The sequence below is a fragment of the Triturus cristatus genome, chromosome 8 (genome assembly GCF_964204655.1).
Source record: "Triturus cristatus chromosome 8, aTriCri1.1, whole genome shotgun sequence".
In the NCBI taxonomy this organism is placed as follows: domain Eukaryota; kingdom Metazoa; phylum Chordata; class Amphibia; order Caudata; family Salamandridae; genus Triturus; species Triturus cristatus.
In genome coordinates, this window is record NC_140591.1 from 800058201 (window position 1) to 800077151 (window position 18951).

General features: G+C 45.3%; 2 protein-coding genes across 3 annotated transcripts in view; both read left to right on the forward strand.

Annotated features, from left to right (window-relative positions):
- Positions 1 to 2166: 2166 nt before the first annotated feature.
- DHRSX (dehydrogenase/reductase X-linked) overlaps positions 2167 to 18951 on the forward strand; it is a 916006-nt gene continuing 899221 nt past the window's right edge. Inside the window, exon 1 of the mRNA XM_085622243.1 lies at positions 2167 to 2470. Coding sequence (XP_085478369.1) covers positions 2191 to 2470 — 280 coding nt within the window. The 5' untranslated portion in view covers positions 2167 to 2190. The remainder of the gene's footprint in view (positions 2471 to 18951) is intronic.
- The window catches only part of ZBED1 (zinc finger BED-type containing 1), an 80046-nt gene continuing 63426 nt past the window's right edge, over positions 2332 to 18951 (forward strand). The window contains exon 1 of one of the 2 annotated variants that reach the window (XM_085622241.1): positions 2332 to 2470. The gene's annotated coding sequence lies outside the window, so the exon portion shown is untranslated. The remainder of the gene's footprint in view (positions 2471 to 18951) is intronic. The other variant, XM_085622242.1, reaches the window with a different exon arrangement.

The window sequence follows — 18951 nt, forward strand, 5'->3', positions numbered from 1 at the left end:
TCTTAGTTTGGGATGGGGCCCTTAGTTGTTGTTTTTAATTTTTGGACAATAGTATCTTTGTCCTACTAAAATGCAAAACCCATATATACTGTTACACGGCCGGCCCTGTAGGGTTGTTGGCACTTCGCTGTGTACATCATTCTTTCTCTGCTTATTAAGGATATGCTGCCGGCCCGAAGAGGATGTAGGCAAAATGCTGTGTGATGACTTCATCAATTGAATAAAGGTTTTATAAAACAAAAACAAAAAAACAAAAAAAAAGGAACAGCAAATACTTCCTGTTCTTCTGCCCTCAGCACTGGGGACTATGCGTTTTGTGCTACAACAGAAGAAAAAGTAACCCAACACTGTCTACGACGCCGCTGCTCGCACTGCGACCTGTGGGCACCATACACTGCACCGCCTCACTTCACGACACCGCCTTGGTATCCCCGATAACGCCACTCCACGCCAAAATTGACGCTGCTGCCCGCACAATGGTACCGCTCGTAAGGTTACACGATGCACCGCCCTCATTCCGCAACGCAGCCTTGGCCTACCGGCACCATCGACTCCAGTGAATCAGCCTATGCTGCCTGCACCGTGACCTGCCAGCACCGCGACGAACACCGCATCACTTCGGACCTCGACACTAGTCTTACCGACGCCGCCACTGCTCACACTGCGACTTGAGGGCATCGCACGCCGCACCCAACGCCAGCGCTCCCACTTCAACCGCGAGGAGATTGATCTGCAATGCATGTGACATCAAGGGCCCGACGACTCCTGCACCGACCTCCAGAACGGACGCCGTGCTTTCGGAAGCTCAACGAGAGGTCGCCGACGCTCTGCATTTTTAAAGGTACTGTTTTGTGGGTCTTCCCGACACCGTAGCTGACCGGCGACGCCACAGTCAGCCAGAACTGTATGGGTTTGTTTATTCACGATGCCGGGATAGCCCCAGATGGAGCTATCAACTTCAAGGAACTGTTTCTCAAGGTTATTGTGATAACTGAAAATTTCTAAGTACTGGATTGTGGATTTTTATCGTTTTTGGTCTTGTCTTGAGTATATAAAAATATTGGATATTTTTCTAAACTGGTGTGGTGTTCTTTTGTAGTGCTTACACTGTATTACTGTTGGTTAAGAGCAAATGCTTTACACACTGCCTCTAAGATAAGCCTGACTGCTCATGCCAAGCTACCAAGGGGGTCTGCAGGGGTTATTTTAGGAGTGTAACTCCCTTATCCTGACTAGGAAGAAGGGTACCTATTTGGAAAAAGGTACCTACCTCTGCCAACTAGAGACCCCCATTTCTAACAGTGGTTATATGGAGTATGTACATTTTTACAAGTCTAGTTGGCTGCACAACAGTAAGCATTATTCTGGAACCTTACCCATCAGTAGCTCTTCAGGATCTAAACATGCTATTCTCTGGGAACAGCGAAGAAGGAAATACTAAAAATAATATTAACAATAATAATAATAAAAGAAATACAGGGATATGGATTTCCTCATTGAAATAAAACTACTTTAATAAAAAAATCAGGAGTCTCGCACTTGAATTGTTGAGTATTGGCATTTATGAGGGGTGGGTGTCCAGCAGGGCCTGGAGTGTTTTTTATCACATAAACATGAGTAGGCAAAAATGTGATGAAAAGGACCATTGTCATAAGTAAATACAAATAATTTACGTTTTTTTAATGGAGATGCAATTATTTCATACATGCCGACTGACCCAATTCGGGAGGGATAATCATGCTTTTTAAACCAAGAATGACTTTAGTTTAGCTCACTTCCTCCTAAAATTACCGCGACCTCATTGCAAGTCAACGGGGAAAGTAACCATCGTTAATTATTCAATATCTCACTTTTCCTGTTGGTTTCCAAATGTTGGCATGTACGACATTGTAGGTTGTCGGAGCTGCAAGAAAAACGTTCTCTCTTGTGTTTAAGAGAATCCTCAGTGGCAGAGGTCGAAACACCATAGAGGTACTTGTAGTAGAACCCAAGAGACGCGAGTATGTGCGTTTATAAACCATGATCTAGTTAAGTAGCATCGTCAACTGCTTTTTGGCAGACCCCCCAACCTATTGCAAATCTAGTCTACATTTACAATAGGTTGGAGGGGGGTCTGCCAAAAAGCCTTTTACGATCCTACTTAAATCATGACAGACTGCAGCAACCAAGAGTCGGCAACAAATTAAGTCGATGAGCTGCAGTGCTCCTGGAGTGATAGCGGCGCTGTCGAGAGAAGGCGCGGGCAGGTCGGCAGTTTCCGCTGGGTGTGGGCTCGGCAGCGCCGACTCTGTCACAACCCAGAGAGGAAGCTGGGATAGCCTTTTTTCCCTCCGCTCTTCGTCTCTCGCAGCCCGGAGAAGGGAGGAAGCTATGTCGCCATTGTCTGTCGCCGCGACGGTGCTGCGGGTCTATTATATCGGAGTGAGAGTGATTCTGCAGCAGCTCTTCAGCCGCGCCCTGCCCGCACCAGGTTAGAGACGACTGTCGCGGGAGGCGACATTATATCGCACGACGCCATTATGGGGAAGAGGGAGGATGGGGCGAGGGAGTCGCGCCAGCCATGTTAGCAGTATCGAAGGACGCTGGCGATAGTAGCACATTCTTTGGGGTTTTGTTCCACAAATAAATACAATATAAACGCAAACTTTAGTTTTTCGTAAAACAGTGTAGTAGGAGGCAACTGATAAACGAGCAACAATGGGTGCACAGAGTCATTCCTCGTCTGTCGTGCAGGCACTTGCACTTTCAAGGTCGTGAGAATCACGGGGCAGATACGGTTACCTCACTTGGAGACCCCTGAAATGATATCGCACTACAAAATATATTTCCGTACCAGCCAGCATAGATTTGAGGCAGTTCTTTTCCACTCTCGTAGAAGTTGATCTAAGGGCAACCTTTTTAAAGGTGACCTTGGCAAGCCAACAGTAACGCAGGCCGATTCCACGCAACACCTTGTGACCATAGACGGCTGCGGACGACGGAAACAAACGCGCGTGCTCGCGACAGAAGCTCTACCGTCCTGAACGAGAACCTTGGCATGCTCACATAAGCCCCGCCCTATGCGCGTTGTTGCCGCCCCCTGGGGATATTTTGCTGAGAGCAAGCTAGATGGCGGAAAGCAGCGGCTTTGTGGTCATGCGCGTGCTCGGCAGTGCACCAAGTGTCCTCACTGGGCTCCTTACCCCTCTAAGCACGTGCTCACACCACAATGGTATTATCCCTGCGTTACTGTAACAGCCTGCTTCAAGACTTGTTGGGAGAAAAAAGGAAACAAGTAGTGTTCTGTAACCTTTTATTTGTCATGCTCGTTAGTTTTCCCACATAATTTTCGTACGTGGGTATGTTGTGCTCGTTAGCAGTGAGAAAATGCTCAGAATACTTGTAATCTTGCTTATTCCGAGTTATAGTTTTCTTTGTCACAGTGTTTACAAAATGAGCTCTGTCACACCAGGGTACAGATTTCACCTCTAGAAATTAAGGTTCGAATTGGCCCCTAACAATACTACCAATATTTATTTATGCGTTTTTATATAGCTCGTACTTTACCCAATGGTGTCAGATCCCTTTACAGTAGAGGGAGGTATATAGGATCAGACATTATAGTTACAAATGTAACTAGTATAAATTAGCTAAAAAATAAATATTGCAAACCAAAGTTGGAGCGATTCCGGTTACAAAAGTACATATTTCACAGTTGAAGAGAAAGGTCAAAACAGTTCTACAGTGAGGAACTCAGAGTCAAATAATTATTGGTAGCAGTGTCTTTGAAAGAGAAGAGTTTTAAGGTCCGTTTTGAAGATGCGGAAAGGGGTGGGAGTGTGAAGGTATGGAGGAAGTGACAGTATGGCCCCCATAGACATTTTTTAGTACTGTTGCCCATAAAGCAGGAGCCATTATCATATACATCCAGTTGTATCAATCAATCTATCAATCATTTATAGACCAGTGAGAGTTTTGAGGTGCTGGGGCTGTTTGCTGCTGCACGGAGGTGATTAATCAAACAACCAGGTCTTTAGCTCTCTTCTGAATTGCTGGAGTGACGGTGCTGTTCTGAGGTGCAGGGGGAGGTTGTTCCAAGCCTTTTCTGCCAGGTACAAGATGGAGCGTTTGTTGGCTCTACAGATCCGTGGGGTGTCTGCGATGGAGAGGGAGGCTGAACGGAGGTGTGTGGGCGGCTGGTGGAAGGTTAGGCATTTGTTGATGTATGCTAGTCATACGTTGTGCAGGACTTTGTAGGCGTGAGTCAGCATCTTGAACTGCCATCTTTTCTAAATCAGGAGCCAGTGTAGTTTCTTGGGGTGAGGTGTTATGTGGATTCATCTGGGGAGATCAAGTATGAGTCTTGCCGCTGAGTTCTGTATCTTTTGGAGTCGCTTCAGGAGGTGTGCAATGAGTCCTGTGTGTTTCCATAGTCAAGTCTGCTGGTGATAAGGGCCTGAGTGGTGGTCCTTCTGGTGTTGACTGGGAGCCACCTGAAGATCTTACGGAGCATGTGAAGGGTGTGATAGAAGGAGGAAGAGACTGCATTTACTTGTTTCTGCATGGATAGTTTGTTATCCAGGACGATGCAGAGGTTAGAGGCTTGGTCTGTTGATTTGGGGGGATTACAGAGCTCCGTGGGCCATGATGAATTGTTCTACAGCGAGGTGTTGTTCCCAACGAAAAGGAATTAGTTTTTTTCCGAGTTGAGTGTGAGACAGTTGTCCTTCATCTAGTCCATGATGTTCATCATGCATCTGTGGAAGTTAGCTTTTATGGTGGAGGGATCTATGGACAGAGAGAGGAGGAACTGTGTCATCGGTTTAGGAGATGATGTTGAGTCCGTGAGATCTGATGGTGGTGGCCAGGGGGTCATGTCGGTGTTGAAGAGTGTCAGGCTGAGGGACGACCTTGAGGGACTCTGCAGACGATCTTCTTGGGCTTTGAGGCGAATGGTGGGAGAAGGATCCTTTGGGTTCTGCTGGTAAGGTATGAGGCGATCCATTTGAGGGTGTTTCCTTGAATCCCAATGTGGTGGAGTCTGTTGATCTGGATTTGGTGGGAGACTGTGTCATACGCGGCGTACAGGTCCAGGAGGATGTGCTGCTTTTTCCCCGTGGTCCAGGAGGGCTTTGATATTGTCGGTGACTGCGATCAAGGCTGTTTCTGTGCTGTAGTTAACTTAAAATCCGGATTGAGAGGGGTCCAGGAGGTTGTGATCTTCCAGGTGTTGGGTGATTTGCATGTTGATTTCTTTCTCATGGACTTTTGCTGGGTAGGGGAGCAGTGAGATGGGCCGGTAGTTCTTCAAATGGGCAGGGTTGGCAGATGTTTTTCGAAGCAGGGCCTCACTTCAACGTGTTTCCAGTCCTCAGGGAAGGAGGCAGCTGTGATGGAAGGTTTTCAGGACCTTCCGTAGCTCGTCACCGATTGTCTTGCTTCCGAGGTGGTAGGCGTGGTGGGAGCATGGATCCATGGGTGCTCCAGAGTGCACAGAGTTCATGATGGAGATGGTGTCTTGAGTGGTGAGGGGTTCCCAGTGGGTGGGACCATGTTCGGTGTTTGTGTTCAAGGGTCTGAACTAGTTGATGCTGTCTGTGGCGGAGGGTTGACGTTCAAAGTTTTTGTAGATGGCTGAGATCTTGTCGTAGAATAAGTCTGCGAGGTTGTCTCACAGTTCTTGGGAGGGATTGATGTCATTCTTGGTGGCTGTGGGATTGGTGAACTCCTTCACAATGGCAAATAGTTATTTGCTCTGGTTTGCAGTGGCTTCAATGTGGTCTGCTATGGCTTTTTTCTTGGTTTCTTTCAGGATGCAGTGGTACTAGTTGAGAGCGGTCTTGTAGGTGACGTGGTCTTCTGTCTTTTTTGCTCATGCACCACTTCCTTTCGAGTTGTCAGCAGTTGAATGTGGTGGAGTGCAATTCGTCTGTGCACCAGCGGCTCTTTTGCTTTGTTTTTGCCTTGGTTGTCTTGGCGGGGGTGATGGCGTAGTCGAATTTTGTGATCCATTGGGCAAAGTTCTTTACTGCTTGTGAAGGGTAGTGTCTGAGAGGTGGGAGCGGAGGGTGTTGTTCCACTGGTCTTCTACAACCTTTTCACAGTTTCTACATGTGGATCTGGGGAGCCCAGCGTTGGGGTGGTTGCGTCCTGCGATGGTGAAGTGTACGCTGTGGTAGTCGGGCCAGGTGAGTGGTGTGGGGTGGATGTATCTGAGTCTGTCGCTGGAGGTGAAGGTGGGGTTGAGTGTGTGTCGTCTGATGTGAGTTTGGTTGACAAGCTGCTTGAGACCAATGTTGCAAATGCTTTCCAGGAGGTTGGTGTCGCTGGGGTCGTCGAGGTGGAAGTTGGGGTCTCCTAGGAAGATGTGGTGCTCAGAGTTGATTGCAAGCAAGGCAATGAATTCTGGGATGGCGTTGCAGAATCTGGGGCGTGGTCCTGGTGGTCTGTAGGTGAGGGTGCCTCTGATGGTGCTTTTCCCGTCTGTGTGTAGTTGGAAGCGAGGTGTTCCATTACCAGTGTTGGGTCGTCAGTTGCTGTTGTGCAGCAGATGGTGTCTCTGTAGATGATGGCGATTCCGACTCTATGCTTGTTGGTTCGGTCTCGGTGAGCTATCTTCTATCCCTCAGGGATGACAGTGGTGAAGTCTGGTGTGGACGCATAATGAAGCCAGTTTTCTATGAGGAAGATGATGTCCGGGGTGAGGGAGGAGATCAAGTCCCAGATCTCCGTTGCATGTTTCCCGAGTGAATGTGCGTTGAGTAGGATGCACTGGAGTGTCGTCGTGAAGGTATCAGTTGGTGTAGCGGGTGCAGCTGTGTTAGCAGTGCTGTAGGTGACGTTGGTTGCTTCTGTGCTGCAGGTAAAGCAGCAGTGTCAGCAGGAGAATGGTCCTTTGGTGGTCAGTGGGGATGTGTGGCAGTAGAGATTGTTTGTGCGTCCAGGGTCTAGGGCTTGGAGATCTGCGGTTGTGTATGTTTGTGGGGTAGTAGAGTCAGGAGTCTTGGCGCTGCCCAGGCGCGGACTGGCTCAAACAGGCTTGCCTTTGGCGCACCACTGATGCGGCCACACTGTGGCCTTCATATGTAGCCCAGGGAGGGGGGATGGGACGACAGGGAGGCGGGTGGGCGGGAGTGGGAAGGGAAGCGGTGAAATGGAGGAAAAGCGGCGTCCAAGGAACCAACAATCAGCAAAGGCTGATGCTGATGTTGGAAAGGCAAAAGTACAATAAGTCAGGAAAACGAAATAAGGGCAGAACAACCAATAAACAAATAATTAACATAGAGTAGGTAAATAGTCTTATTATCACTAGCAATCAAGGTCCACCCAGTAGGGTCAAACTGAGAGGTTGGGGGACAGTGGTGCAGTCAATAGCCCAGGGAGCCAAAGCAGGTGTGAGCAGCAGCAGGGAGAGTGGCGCTTAGGACTACGGAAGTCCATACCAAAGAACCAATCAAAAAATGACAAATGAAACTATTTTTACTGTATTAAATAATTTTACCAATATTTCTCCACCTGGAGTGGGAGGGAGGAAAGTTAGGAGGAAGTCTGTGATTTAGAGTAATAAAGATTGTTGATAAGTAAACCAAGCATTACCTTCCTTGTGCTTTGTCCTCGTCACAGTCCTCACAAAATGAGCGCATACCCAAGCTGAGCAAAAATTATTAAATAAACACATCATACATGCAACACCTCGTGAAGATTTATTGAGTCACAAATCATACCAATCTTGCATCTGTACTGCTGATATAAAAGCTGTGTCTAAAGACGAGATTACCTCACCTGTATGTAGTTTATAATGAGAAATAAAGGTGTCTGGGGTGGCCGAGTAACCACATAAATATCTATAAGCATGAGATCCATTTAGAAGCTGCTGCCCAGGAAGAGGCAATACCTTTATTGGAATACCCCTAAATTAACGAGGGAACAAGAGATCCAGCTTTTTGATACTCCAAAGAAACAATCATTTCCCCTGATCTACTCAGGGTGGAAGTACAAGGATGGTAACTCTTGTTTGTTAACTCAAAAGTAACAAACAAAAAATCAGCTGGGCAGAATGACAACATTCTATGCTGGTAAATAGAAAGAGCCCCATGACATCTAAAGAATGCTAAAGGACTTCTTGATCTGATGTTAGGGGGAGTTAGGGGGGAGGCAGCACCAAGTCCTGAGAAAAAGGAAAGGATGAGGAGGTCTTAGGCAGGAATTTAGGGTTAAGCCTAAGAACCAAATTTTCTTCAAAAAACGTTAAGAAAGATTCATTAGAAAGAAATATCCCAAATTCCCTTAGTCTACGATCCATTGAGACAGCCTCTAGAAAATAAGGCCTTCAACATAAGACATTTTAAAGAGACTGACTTTAATGGCTTGGAATGGGTCTCTTGCAAAGCGTTGAGCACCAGAGGAAAGTTCCAGGAAGGGACTTGGGTGACTACTAAGGTCTTTTTAAATGAAACTCTTAGGCAGACAGAATGCAAGAGAGTCGAACCCAGCGTTAGAGGAATCTGTGATGGCTCTGATGGTTGCCCACTGGCTACATAATATAGAGACAGCGAGTCCTGAAAGGAAGCCATTCCTGAAAAAATCAAAAATGTTAGAACTTTTTACCGGAAGAGGTTTTTAGATTTTTAGAACACACCAGGAATCACAATGTATCTAATGTCTCTCCATTTGTTCTAAAGTTCTCTGTTTCTTAGAATTTCGAATTGACAAAGCAACCACTATTAAACTAGCTAATGCTTCCAACTTTTGCCTTTTAATTCCCAGGCCCCCAAGGACAGACTATGGAGAGTTTTCTCTGTGAGGAAAAAACTTCTGGGGGAGATGGAGATATTGCAATAACCCAAGGAGACTGGATTGCTTACTAACCAAGGAGGGGAAACCAGGTGTGGCAAGACCATTAAGGAACCACCTGGACCTCCACTTTTTCCTTTCTGATTTTGCAGAAAACTTTGCTGAGTAAAGCAGAGGGAAGAAAGGCAAAGAGAAGCTCCTGGACCACCTGAAGCTCACTATATCCACTGCTCATGCCAGGGGACATGGTGATGATGATTTAATACAAAAAACAATGGTTCTGAACCAATCTCAGAAAATAATTACTTTTCAAACCATTAGTAACTAAACATTTCAAGGCTTACAAAACGTCAGCTCACTGTTACATGAAACCATTGTCATTTAAGAATATATGATGTGCAACGACCAATGATTTCAAAAACAGTAAATATTTATTTAGATTCCATTGGAGAAGCAGATAGAATCAAAGAAATCGGGTTGCTTCAGAGGGAACGTGCAGGAAAAGTGCTCAAAGGAGTAAAGAGTAGAAAGGGAATTCAAAAGGGGAAACGAATTCCAAGGAAAATCAAGGAGCATATATTTACAAAACTATACGTGGGACTGGTAACAAAAAACAGTCTTCATATCTTGCCCAAACACAATGTAAAAATGTTGTACAATAAATTCACACATTTCTCAGTAGGGAACAGAGATATCTCCTGTAGTTGGGAAGGGGGCAACAAGGGGTTAATGGTCCAGGTTTGATAGGGGATGGCGTCGACGTTTCGATCCGACTTGACGGCATAAGAGGGAAACTTCAACCTCAGCCACGCGGATGTTCCTCAGGACGGGGAACTGGAAAAGTGCAACCCTACAGAAAGGAGGTTCAAATTACTGAAAGGCCTCAATCTTTAAGGTAACCATGACCATCATATCTCTCTTACCCACCTCAGCAGATTGCGGGTATAATTGAAGCCCGGTGTGACGACCTGAAATTAGGGCGAAAGGAAGTGCGCATCAGAAGGGAGGTTGGATCAACAATGATGTCAAGAAGGGAGTTAAGTAAGAAGAGCACTCAGCTGCCTCAATGTTGCGGTGTGGCACCCAAAGATTCCATATAAATATGGCGTGACTTCCTAAAAAAGCAATAGAAGTAACCAATTTAAAGTGCCACTATGGAAATCCATATAGAAGGCTGTCCTAAGACAATTATGGGCTTTGCAACTTACCTGTTTAAGATGCGGTGTATGAATGGAAGAAACAATTTCAGCAATCGGGGATTAAAGAGTAGTGGGGACTGAAAATTCAGTACAAACCACAGCAACAATTTGCTAAAAAGGGGAAAGGCAAACCAGGTTAGATGTTCGTACTAGTCAGTCTCAAGGGAACTGAGACAAAAACGTTTTAGAAAAAATTAAGGGATTCCAAAGTACCTCGGAGCGCGACGTCAGCTTCCTCTCTCCAAAGCGGTGGAAGCCAACTGAAATGCAGTCCGCAGGAGGATTAAAAAAGAGCTAACAAACGCGGTGACTGGATTGCTAACTAACAAAGGAGGAGAAACCAGGTGTGGTAAGACCATTAAGGAACCACCTGGACCTCCTCTTTTTCCCTTCTGATTTTGCAGAAAACTTTGCTGAGTAAAGCAGAGGGAAGAAAGGCAAAGAAAGAGGCTCCTGGACCACCCGAAGCTCACTATATCCACTGCTTATGCCAGGGGACATGGCAGGAAGGTACGCAAGTTTGGGAGAAGAGCATTCCTAGGACAGGCAAAAAAAGTCTCACCAAGGAAACCCCATCATCCTCTGTATCACCTGACGGCAAAGACTCATGGTAACTGATTATGGGAAGGAGTGACTCAGCATGTCTACATGCACATAATCCTTCCCCAGCATATAGATTGTAGTTAGAAAGAACATTTTCCCCCGCCCAACTTCCAGTGAGTTCCACCGGATGTGCTGAGGGACTTGTTACTACCTAAAGGGTTTACATAAGCCCTAGTGATCTGATTTCCCAGACGTACCTGCTCTGCCTAGTTCTGGAGATAAGGAGCAAAAATCAAAGCATTCTTTTGTACCATTCAAGCTCCTTCCAGTTGAAGAGATAAACTGCTCTTCTCAGCCCCAGACCCTGGGCTGCGTGAATCCCCACAGTGGCACCCCATTCACACTGCAGGCATCCGTAGCCACTCATTGGAAGAGGAGGAGCCCGCAGCATTCCTTTGTCCAGATGTGAGGAATGTAGCCACCTTTTAGTAATTTTTGAGTTACCACTGAAGAAATAGGAACCCTAAACTCGTAGTCTTTTGTTCTTGGTTTCCAATTGGACAGTAGATGATTTACCAAATGAAAGAGAATAGTAAGGTAGCTGCTATGCGCCCCTAGAGCACCAGCCGTTGTCTTGCCGGGGCTCGTTTGCAATGAAGAAGAGTTCTCAGCAACTACTTGTAAATGAATATGACTTGGAAGCGCGAGGCGTTTTCAGTCTGTCTTCATTAACATAAAAAAGTGTGTGAACTGTGTTGCTGAGTGCCCTGGGGCTGGGTGAGTGATGTAGTCAGTGTGAGGTGGAGGGGACAGGTTCAAAGACGTGGCTAAAAAGAATAAATAATTCTACAAGTATTTTGTTGTTTTTACAGATTCCGGCAATTGTTTATAAAATAATGTGCACACTATAAATGAAAAATGAATGCAAGCTAAACTAATTGGCGGGAAATATACTCTTGTATTATGAAACTTGAATTCGCTAAGGCAATCATTGCAGATATGTGTTTGACTTGAGTGTAGCCGAATTAATTGCTGGTTGGCAGTTGGGAATAATGGCTTGTTTATAGTGCTACGTGGTCCCAGCATGTGACAGCAAGCACTGTGAAAGTCATTATTGTATAATTGTATTTCGAACATGATGACAGCCTGCGTCAAAATTACGTATTTTTTAAGATAAAACAAGTGTTAAAAAATATATATTTTAGAAATTAGTAATCAGACTGTATGTAGTGCAAACATTATTGTCTTCTTTTTAAAGACGCATTCTCGAATTACACTGATACCACCCTGATATGACCTCTCAAAAAGATTAGGGCCCAGATTTACTATTATTTGAAACAAGGCAATGCAGCAATCAAAGCTTCTGTGCTGCCTTGCATCACTGGGAAAGAGAATTAAAATATGGCACATTTTTTCTCTCCCCCAACGCTAGCACCCTTTTGGCTGCCATGCGGCAACACACACACACTTGTACCATAGAGAATAGGTTTTGTTACTGAAGGGAAACCTTTCAGAATAAAAAGCTATCCTTTAAGACTTTTCCCACTTTGTATGCGTACTGTACAATGCAGCACCCATGCAAAAGCAAAGTTCCTTGTTAGGCCTCTCTCAAGGAGGCATAAGGTTTTGGTGCAAATTCCATTCGACTAATGTTAGATAATAGGGATTTGAGTCAAGTCCCATAGGTGGTGGCTTGGGGATGCACATGTACCACCCATGGAACTCCCCCTTGATGCAAAGTATAGCATAATTCAACTTTGTGTTACTTTGGGGACCTTTCCAATGCAAATCCCGGTTAGCGTTGGATATACACCACCTTAACGCTTTGCGTTGGGTGTGTGCCACTTTTGGGACGCAAACTCGTAACAAAGTGTTAGTTTGGGCCTTGGAGCAATGGCTCAAGGGAGAGAAAGATGTATGTAGAGGAAACACTTTAGGTTGGGTGTCAGAGAGTTGGCAGAAGCTATTATTAGTGAAACAGATGCAGCAGCACAGTGTCAGAGGTGTGTCGGAGGTGCCCAGTGATAAAAATTATGACTGTCTAGCTTTAAAATATGGGCATGGGGGCAAAGTTTCCTTGCAAGCACTGGGGCCAAGGGCATCTTTGCTGCAAAAAGGGGGGCAACAAGTGAGAGCAACTTTTTTCCAGAAGGGTACAAAGAGCCTATTTCAAGATTGGAGTGATGGTCAGACATGGCGAGGAAGAGATGAAAGACGTGGAGTAGATAGCCTGCTACTTAGAGCCTCGGCTATCATTAGTGGAGCAAATGCAGTTGCATTGGTGCAGAGGAGTGCTAGTGGCTTACAACACGCCCATTATGGGGATTGGTGCTTTCTGTGTTTGTTTTTTTTAAATGCATTTACTCTTTCATAAGTCTCACATTTAGTGTGCCTCATGAGTTAAGGAAAAAGCTTCCCTGAAATGATCTCATAAACCCACCTCCTTCACTCTGCCCTTCCCATTCCACTCCTTCAATCCTTACAATAAAGTTTTTCAGAGGGCCGGACCTCAAAACATTTTGTTTGGGGAGGCTCTGAGCACACATTTTTTAAGACCTCTGTGTTAGAGTGTTGCACACTGGATACACCTCTTCCAGACTATTAGAAAAGAAGAAGCACAAATTAGACCATCGGTGAATTATGGAAAAGCCATCAATTTTTGGGAATTAAGTTTACCCACCATAGGAGCTAAAGTCCTGTTAAGCACCCTTGGAGCTAAGGCCAGTCCAAATGGAAGAATATAAAACTGATAATGGTTTCCTAAGCGTGAAATTCGTAGAAACCTTTTAAAAGTTTGGGTGGTTTGGTGTATGTAGATAGGCGTCCCGGGGGGAATCCAGAAACATCCCTGGAGCCACTAAGGTAAGAATGTTCTGCAATAACACAATTTCTATTGTCTGTTATGGAATAGACCGATTTACTCTCTTTAGGTCCAGAATTGGACAAAAATCCATGGAAGGCTTTGGAACTACGAACATTAAAGTGTAGCAACCCTGTCCTATCTTGCCTACTGGAACTGCGCTTGTAGCACCTTTGTGTATTAGGTACTGAACTCCCTATAGCAATCCTTGACACCTGACTGGGCAACAGGGAGTAGCGTTTGGAACAAAGAAATCCAATTTTGTCTCACTTTTGCACAGTCTGAGCCTGAAATGATTGATTGCCATACTTCAAAAAATTGTTGACTTGTTCCTCCCACATTCACGGGGTAGTCAGTACTTGGGAGCTGTTTGTGGGGCTAGAGGGAGAGAGCACTGTTGCCGGGCTTTATAAGTGAAGGGATTTTCCTAGCCTCAACCTGTGCCACGAAAGGGTTGACTAGATCCCCTAGATGTTGAGGCTTAACCAAAAGCCAGGTGAAAGCCAAAATCTCTTCCCCTTGACAGTGGATGACCAGGAGCTGAAGGTTTGCAGTCCTCTGCAGATTGCTTCAACAATTCCTCTAATTATTCTGCAAAAGGCTTGGCTCCCTTGAACAGAAGATGGCTCAAAACTGCTATTAGGGAGTTGTCTGCTCTGCATGACCTCATCCAGATATATCTTCTAGCCGCAATTGCAGAACGAGAAGCAGAAGCAGCTCTGCTAAGGGTATCAAAAATATGTCAATTAGAAATCTGACTTGCTGGTCCATCATTGAAGGTATAGACTTCCAACCCTATGGTTGCTAAAGTTCTTTTACCAGTGCATGAAAATCCCATCAGAGAGACTAGACCATGTAGGTGTCATAAGTCGCTGCTCTTAAAGCAAAGTTAGATGCTGAATTGGCTCTTTTAATAGCCCCTTTCTCTTTCTTGTCAGTAGCATCAGCTGTTGTTGCATTCTCTGAAATGATGGTACCACCAGATGCAAGTCCAGCCATCAGAGAGACAATTTTGACGGTTGCTCAAGCTCTCTAAATGATTCCGTCCTGAGAGGAACGTGGGGAAACTGAACTTATCCACATCTCACTGCCTGGTCAGGAGACCCCTAATTACTTTATGTATTGGAAAAGCATCTGGTTTTTGAAGGTACTGGAAGAAGAAATTCACTTCTGCAACCTGGGAGGACACTCCAGTGCTTGATGACATCTTTTAATTCTGCCTCCTGGACAAATCTCCCACACTTCTCACCCTCCTCTTCTGACAAATCAGCCTCCACAGCCTGAATAATCTTGTCCTTATTAGGTGGAGGAGGAGGGCCATCCCTGACTGCAGAAGTAGCTTCCATTATTAGTTATAGAATATAGCAGCTCCATATCAGACTGGGTGGGATCAGGATCAGAGGAAACCTGGACATTATCAATACCAGAGGACTCAGATGTATGTAATTCGTTTTCTTTTGCAGAGGCATTATTTATCCATTCCGAATTGTCTGCCAGACACACTCCGCCTACCAAATCTACTGGCTCTAATGAGCGGCATGCCGCCTGAAACTGCTTTTGATAGCGAGCAGGCTTCCCACATTGCCCAGTTTTAAGCATCAATCTGCGATAGTCCAGGAAATAGAGTGGGACTGCTGCCATGTTAGGATGAGGCAACGCAGTCCTCTGGAAAGAAGTATTCTAAAGAAAGGAAGCAGTTTCTGAGAAACAAAACCACTCCTTATGTGCTGTGCCCCTAATTGCTGTTTGGAGGTGGCGGCACATATATAATCCCGACCTGAAGCTTTATATTGTAAACTGATAAAACAAGCATTTGCAATGCAATAGGTCTCGCATTTACGAGAGTTTGAGCTATTGGCATTGCAAATGTCAATGCCATTTAGTTATGTGTTGTTTTTAACCCCTTGAGTGCCCCGCCCTTTCCCCGCCCTGTGCCGGCCCTTTCATTAGCGGGCGGGGTTCATGACGAGATAGTCTCGTCATGGGCACAGCGCAACCGCGGACGAGACCATCTCGTCATGGGCACTCAAGAGGTTAAACAGATAAATAAAATCCATTATCATTTACAATGCCAACAGCTTAAACTCTGCAAATGCGAGACCTATTGCATTGCAAATGCTTGTTACAGTAAGAGACCACTCTTCTGGCATCTCTGTTACGTACTTTCTCCATATAAAATTTTCAAGAAGTGGGTCTCGTGACGTTTGGGTAAACATCGTTTATATAGTCATATCTTCTACAGTACTTTTTCGGCATACAATTGTGCTTTAACGTCCTCGTTTACAAGTAGAGATATATTATGACTGGGAGCTGATCATATATATTTTTTTCAAGCCACTCAAGTGTACTCTTTTAAGGCAAGAAAATGCGTGTTGCCCACTGAGAGGTCGCCGATACAGGCAGTATAATTATAAAACGTGTTAACCCAAAACGTGAATTAAAAGCTCTCTTGGTTTGAATGTTGTTTCCGCCTCAGTGATCCTTCGGTAAACATTCTCAAGCCGAACACTGAATCAGTCTCTGCGATCATAGTTCTTAAATTTCTTTTCATCCTGGAGATCAATAAAAGCGCTTGATCTTCTAATTACTCTTGCAGAAGGCGTCCCTTCTGAGAGAAAGCAAATATAGCACCTGCGGGGGATGTCATGGTGGTGCTGAGGGGGTCACGCGCTGGCTATTGCACACACCCCTGGAAGTTATTTGGTTGGAGCTCCCCGTTTAGCACGCTCCAGGCGGAGAGTCCCTTCCGGCAGCCCTTCTAAATATAAGCTATTAGCGCTCATGGAAACTCTCCGAAGTGTATTACATAAGCACCAGAGGCTTGCTGCCAGGCTGTGAGAGCCGTCGCACGCCATGGCTTGCGTAATGGCTTCAGATTGCTGGGCCTGCCTGGCTGACGTCAGTTGGAGAGGAAACTCTAGGGCTGGGATACCCCTCCTTACTATCCGTTTTCAGTTCCAACGTATGTGGCTGTGATTTCGTTTCAATGAAATAAGCCATGAACACAAATCTGCTTGCTATATTAGCTTGGCGAAACCCTCTGAAACCAACACTCCTATGTAGCAGAGAACAGCGCCTTCTCACTAAATTGGCACTGTGCCCATTCAGAGATGGCTGCCGACGTTCGTGGGCGGGAGGGGTGTAGGGTCAGAGCGATTTATCATTGTTGTCCTTCCTCTGTTTCCACTGTGCAGCTGCGCTGTGTGACCATGGGTTATTTGTAGTCCTCGCCAACGTCACAGAGTCTTGAATGCGCTGACGTTGTCTCTGACGTGCTTGGCTGGTGCTGAGTAAGCTCGCGGCTGTGAGCCCAGCACGCGCTGGGCACAATGGAGCTCTGTCTGCAGCCACTGAGCGGAGGAAGGCAAGCGCCATGGGAAAAAACAAAACTCTCTCGAACGGGTCAGGCGGGGAGCAAAGGTGAAATCCGGAGCCCCCCTCCAAGGACACGGAGATCTTTCACCTGCCGCCCACCTCTGCAGTGGGAGTGTAAGTAGGAACGGGGAGACTATAGCATCTTTATCTGGGAGAGACACCGTGGACAGCAGGTAATGTGCACGAAGCCCTGTGAGCAGTTTTAGATACAGCGTGGTAGGAGGAAGCCAACAACCATGAACATTTCCGAGGCAAATATTATTTAGCGAGAAAGCCAGTTGTACATGCGACTACCAACGCGCCATAGGCTGTCGCATGCAAATTAATCTAACGCCGTGGTACGCGTCACGGGCATGTTCATAGGCTGTTGCATGCAAATTAATCTAACGCCGTGGTACGCGTTCACGGGCGCATTCACAACCTCCAGTCGCCCCTGCGCGTGCACATGTCCTGTCTCCCTTCCGAAGCAAGTCAGTAAAAATAGATCTTGCTGGCGACAGCGCTTTCGCGTTGCATCGCCAGGCGAGACCTAAAAAAAAACAATGATCCACCTTACGAAACTTGGACCAGGGTACACAGGAAGGCCGCTGTGGCAGGCCTATCTGCCTCCTGAAAGGAAAAACTAGTTAAATAATAATTAAAAGAATGAGTAATTAAGCCAAAAAATATTACTTAGCTCATCTATGTGAAACATTTTCTCTGATGACCCTACTGAAGTAAAAGCAGCATGTGTATAATGATGGGCCCTCCTTTATGAGTTAAAGTACAGTAAGTTCTGTGGCGCCCATATTGGTAGGGGCCAATTCGAAACATTATCTTTGTAGATGAAATCTGTACCCTGACGCGACAGAGGCTCATTTTATGAGGACTCTATTGAGTTAGACGAGTGAGGAAAGAAATGCACATCAATGGGTCCGATTCTTAGAAAGTCATTTGGGAGTACCTGAAGTAGTGCGTCTGTGGTACTCTTTTCCATATTAAATGCCTTGTGTGTTGGCTCTAAGACATCGCAAATGGAAATATTCATGGAATATTCATATACAATTAGTACATATAGAAAGCACTGTGCCCTCTTTGCATTTCCACTAATAGGGAGTTGTGTGATTTGCCGCAGTCACAAAAACATGTAAGAGTATTTAAAAGAGTGCTGCTGTACTACTCTTTCCGTTCTTCTAAATACTTTTGTGAATCAGCCCCTTTGTGTTTAGTTCCCAACATTTCAGTCATAAAATACTCATGCTAAAATTTGGTGAACATTAAAGAAACAAAGTTTAAGGGACCTACAATTAAGCAAAACAAAGCTATTAATTTGAAGCTCCTTCATCATCGGGTATGGTTTGAACAATCAAACAAGAAATGAGAAGTGATGTCCCACTTTAGAGTACGAAAATACGGTTGTATGACGGAACAACGACTCCTTAAATCACGCATGCCTTAACAACACAGTCTTAACACCGTTCGCTTCTTTACCACTGTTAGAAATGGGATTTCTGGTTGGCTAGGGCTTGCGCCAAAGCCAGGCAGAAACCACCACCCTAGTCAGGGCAAGGGAGTTACACGCTGAAGATAAGCCTTGGTCACCCCCTTGGTAGCTTGGCACGAGCAGTCAGGCTTATCCCAGAGGCAATGTGTAAAGCGTTTGCGCAACACACACACACACAGCAGCAACACACTAGGCACACTACAAAAGAAACTCCACACAAGGTTATATATAAAAAAATGCCTTTGTATTATCATAAACACATTAGAAACCTAATCACACATTTACACTGTGCCAACTGGCACGGGCAATATTCACAGTGGATTATATACAGGACCAAGCCAATCGGGCCACGGTCAGAACCATCAGATCAGGTAAGTAAATACAAAACACAACCAGTAACTACTGGGACCATAATGACCTAAGCGTTATCATATTAGCATAAGACACCCTCTGAAATTATCATAGCATGACAGGCATATCCACATTAGGCCCAAACCTCATTAGCATAAACACATTACGCACTAGGCCTCACCATCATAAACACATTATGCATAAACATCCTAAACATAAACACATATATGTCATAGGCATCAGAAGCATAAATACAGTATGCAATTACCTCCTAAGCATAAATCACATTTAGACATCACATTAGGCATATCACTTTGCATAAATCACATTACGCATAGACCTCATAGTAATATCTGTAGGCAAAAACA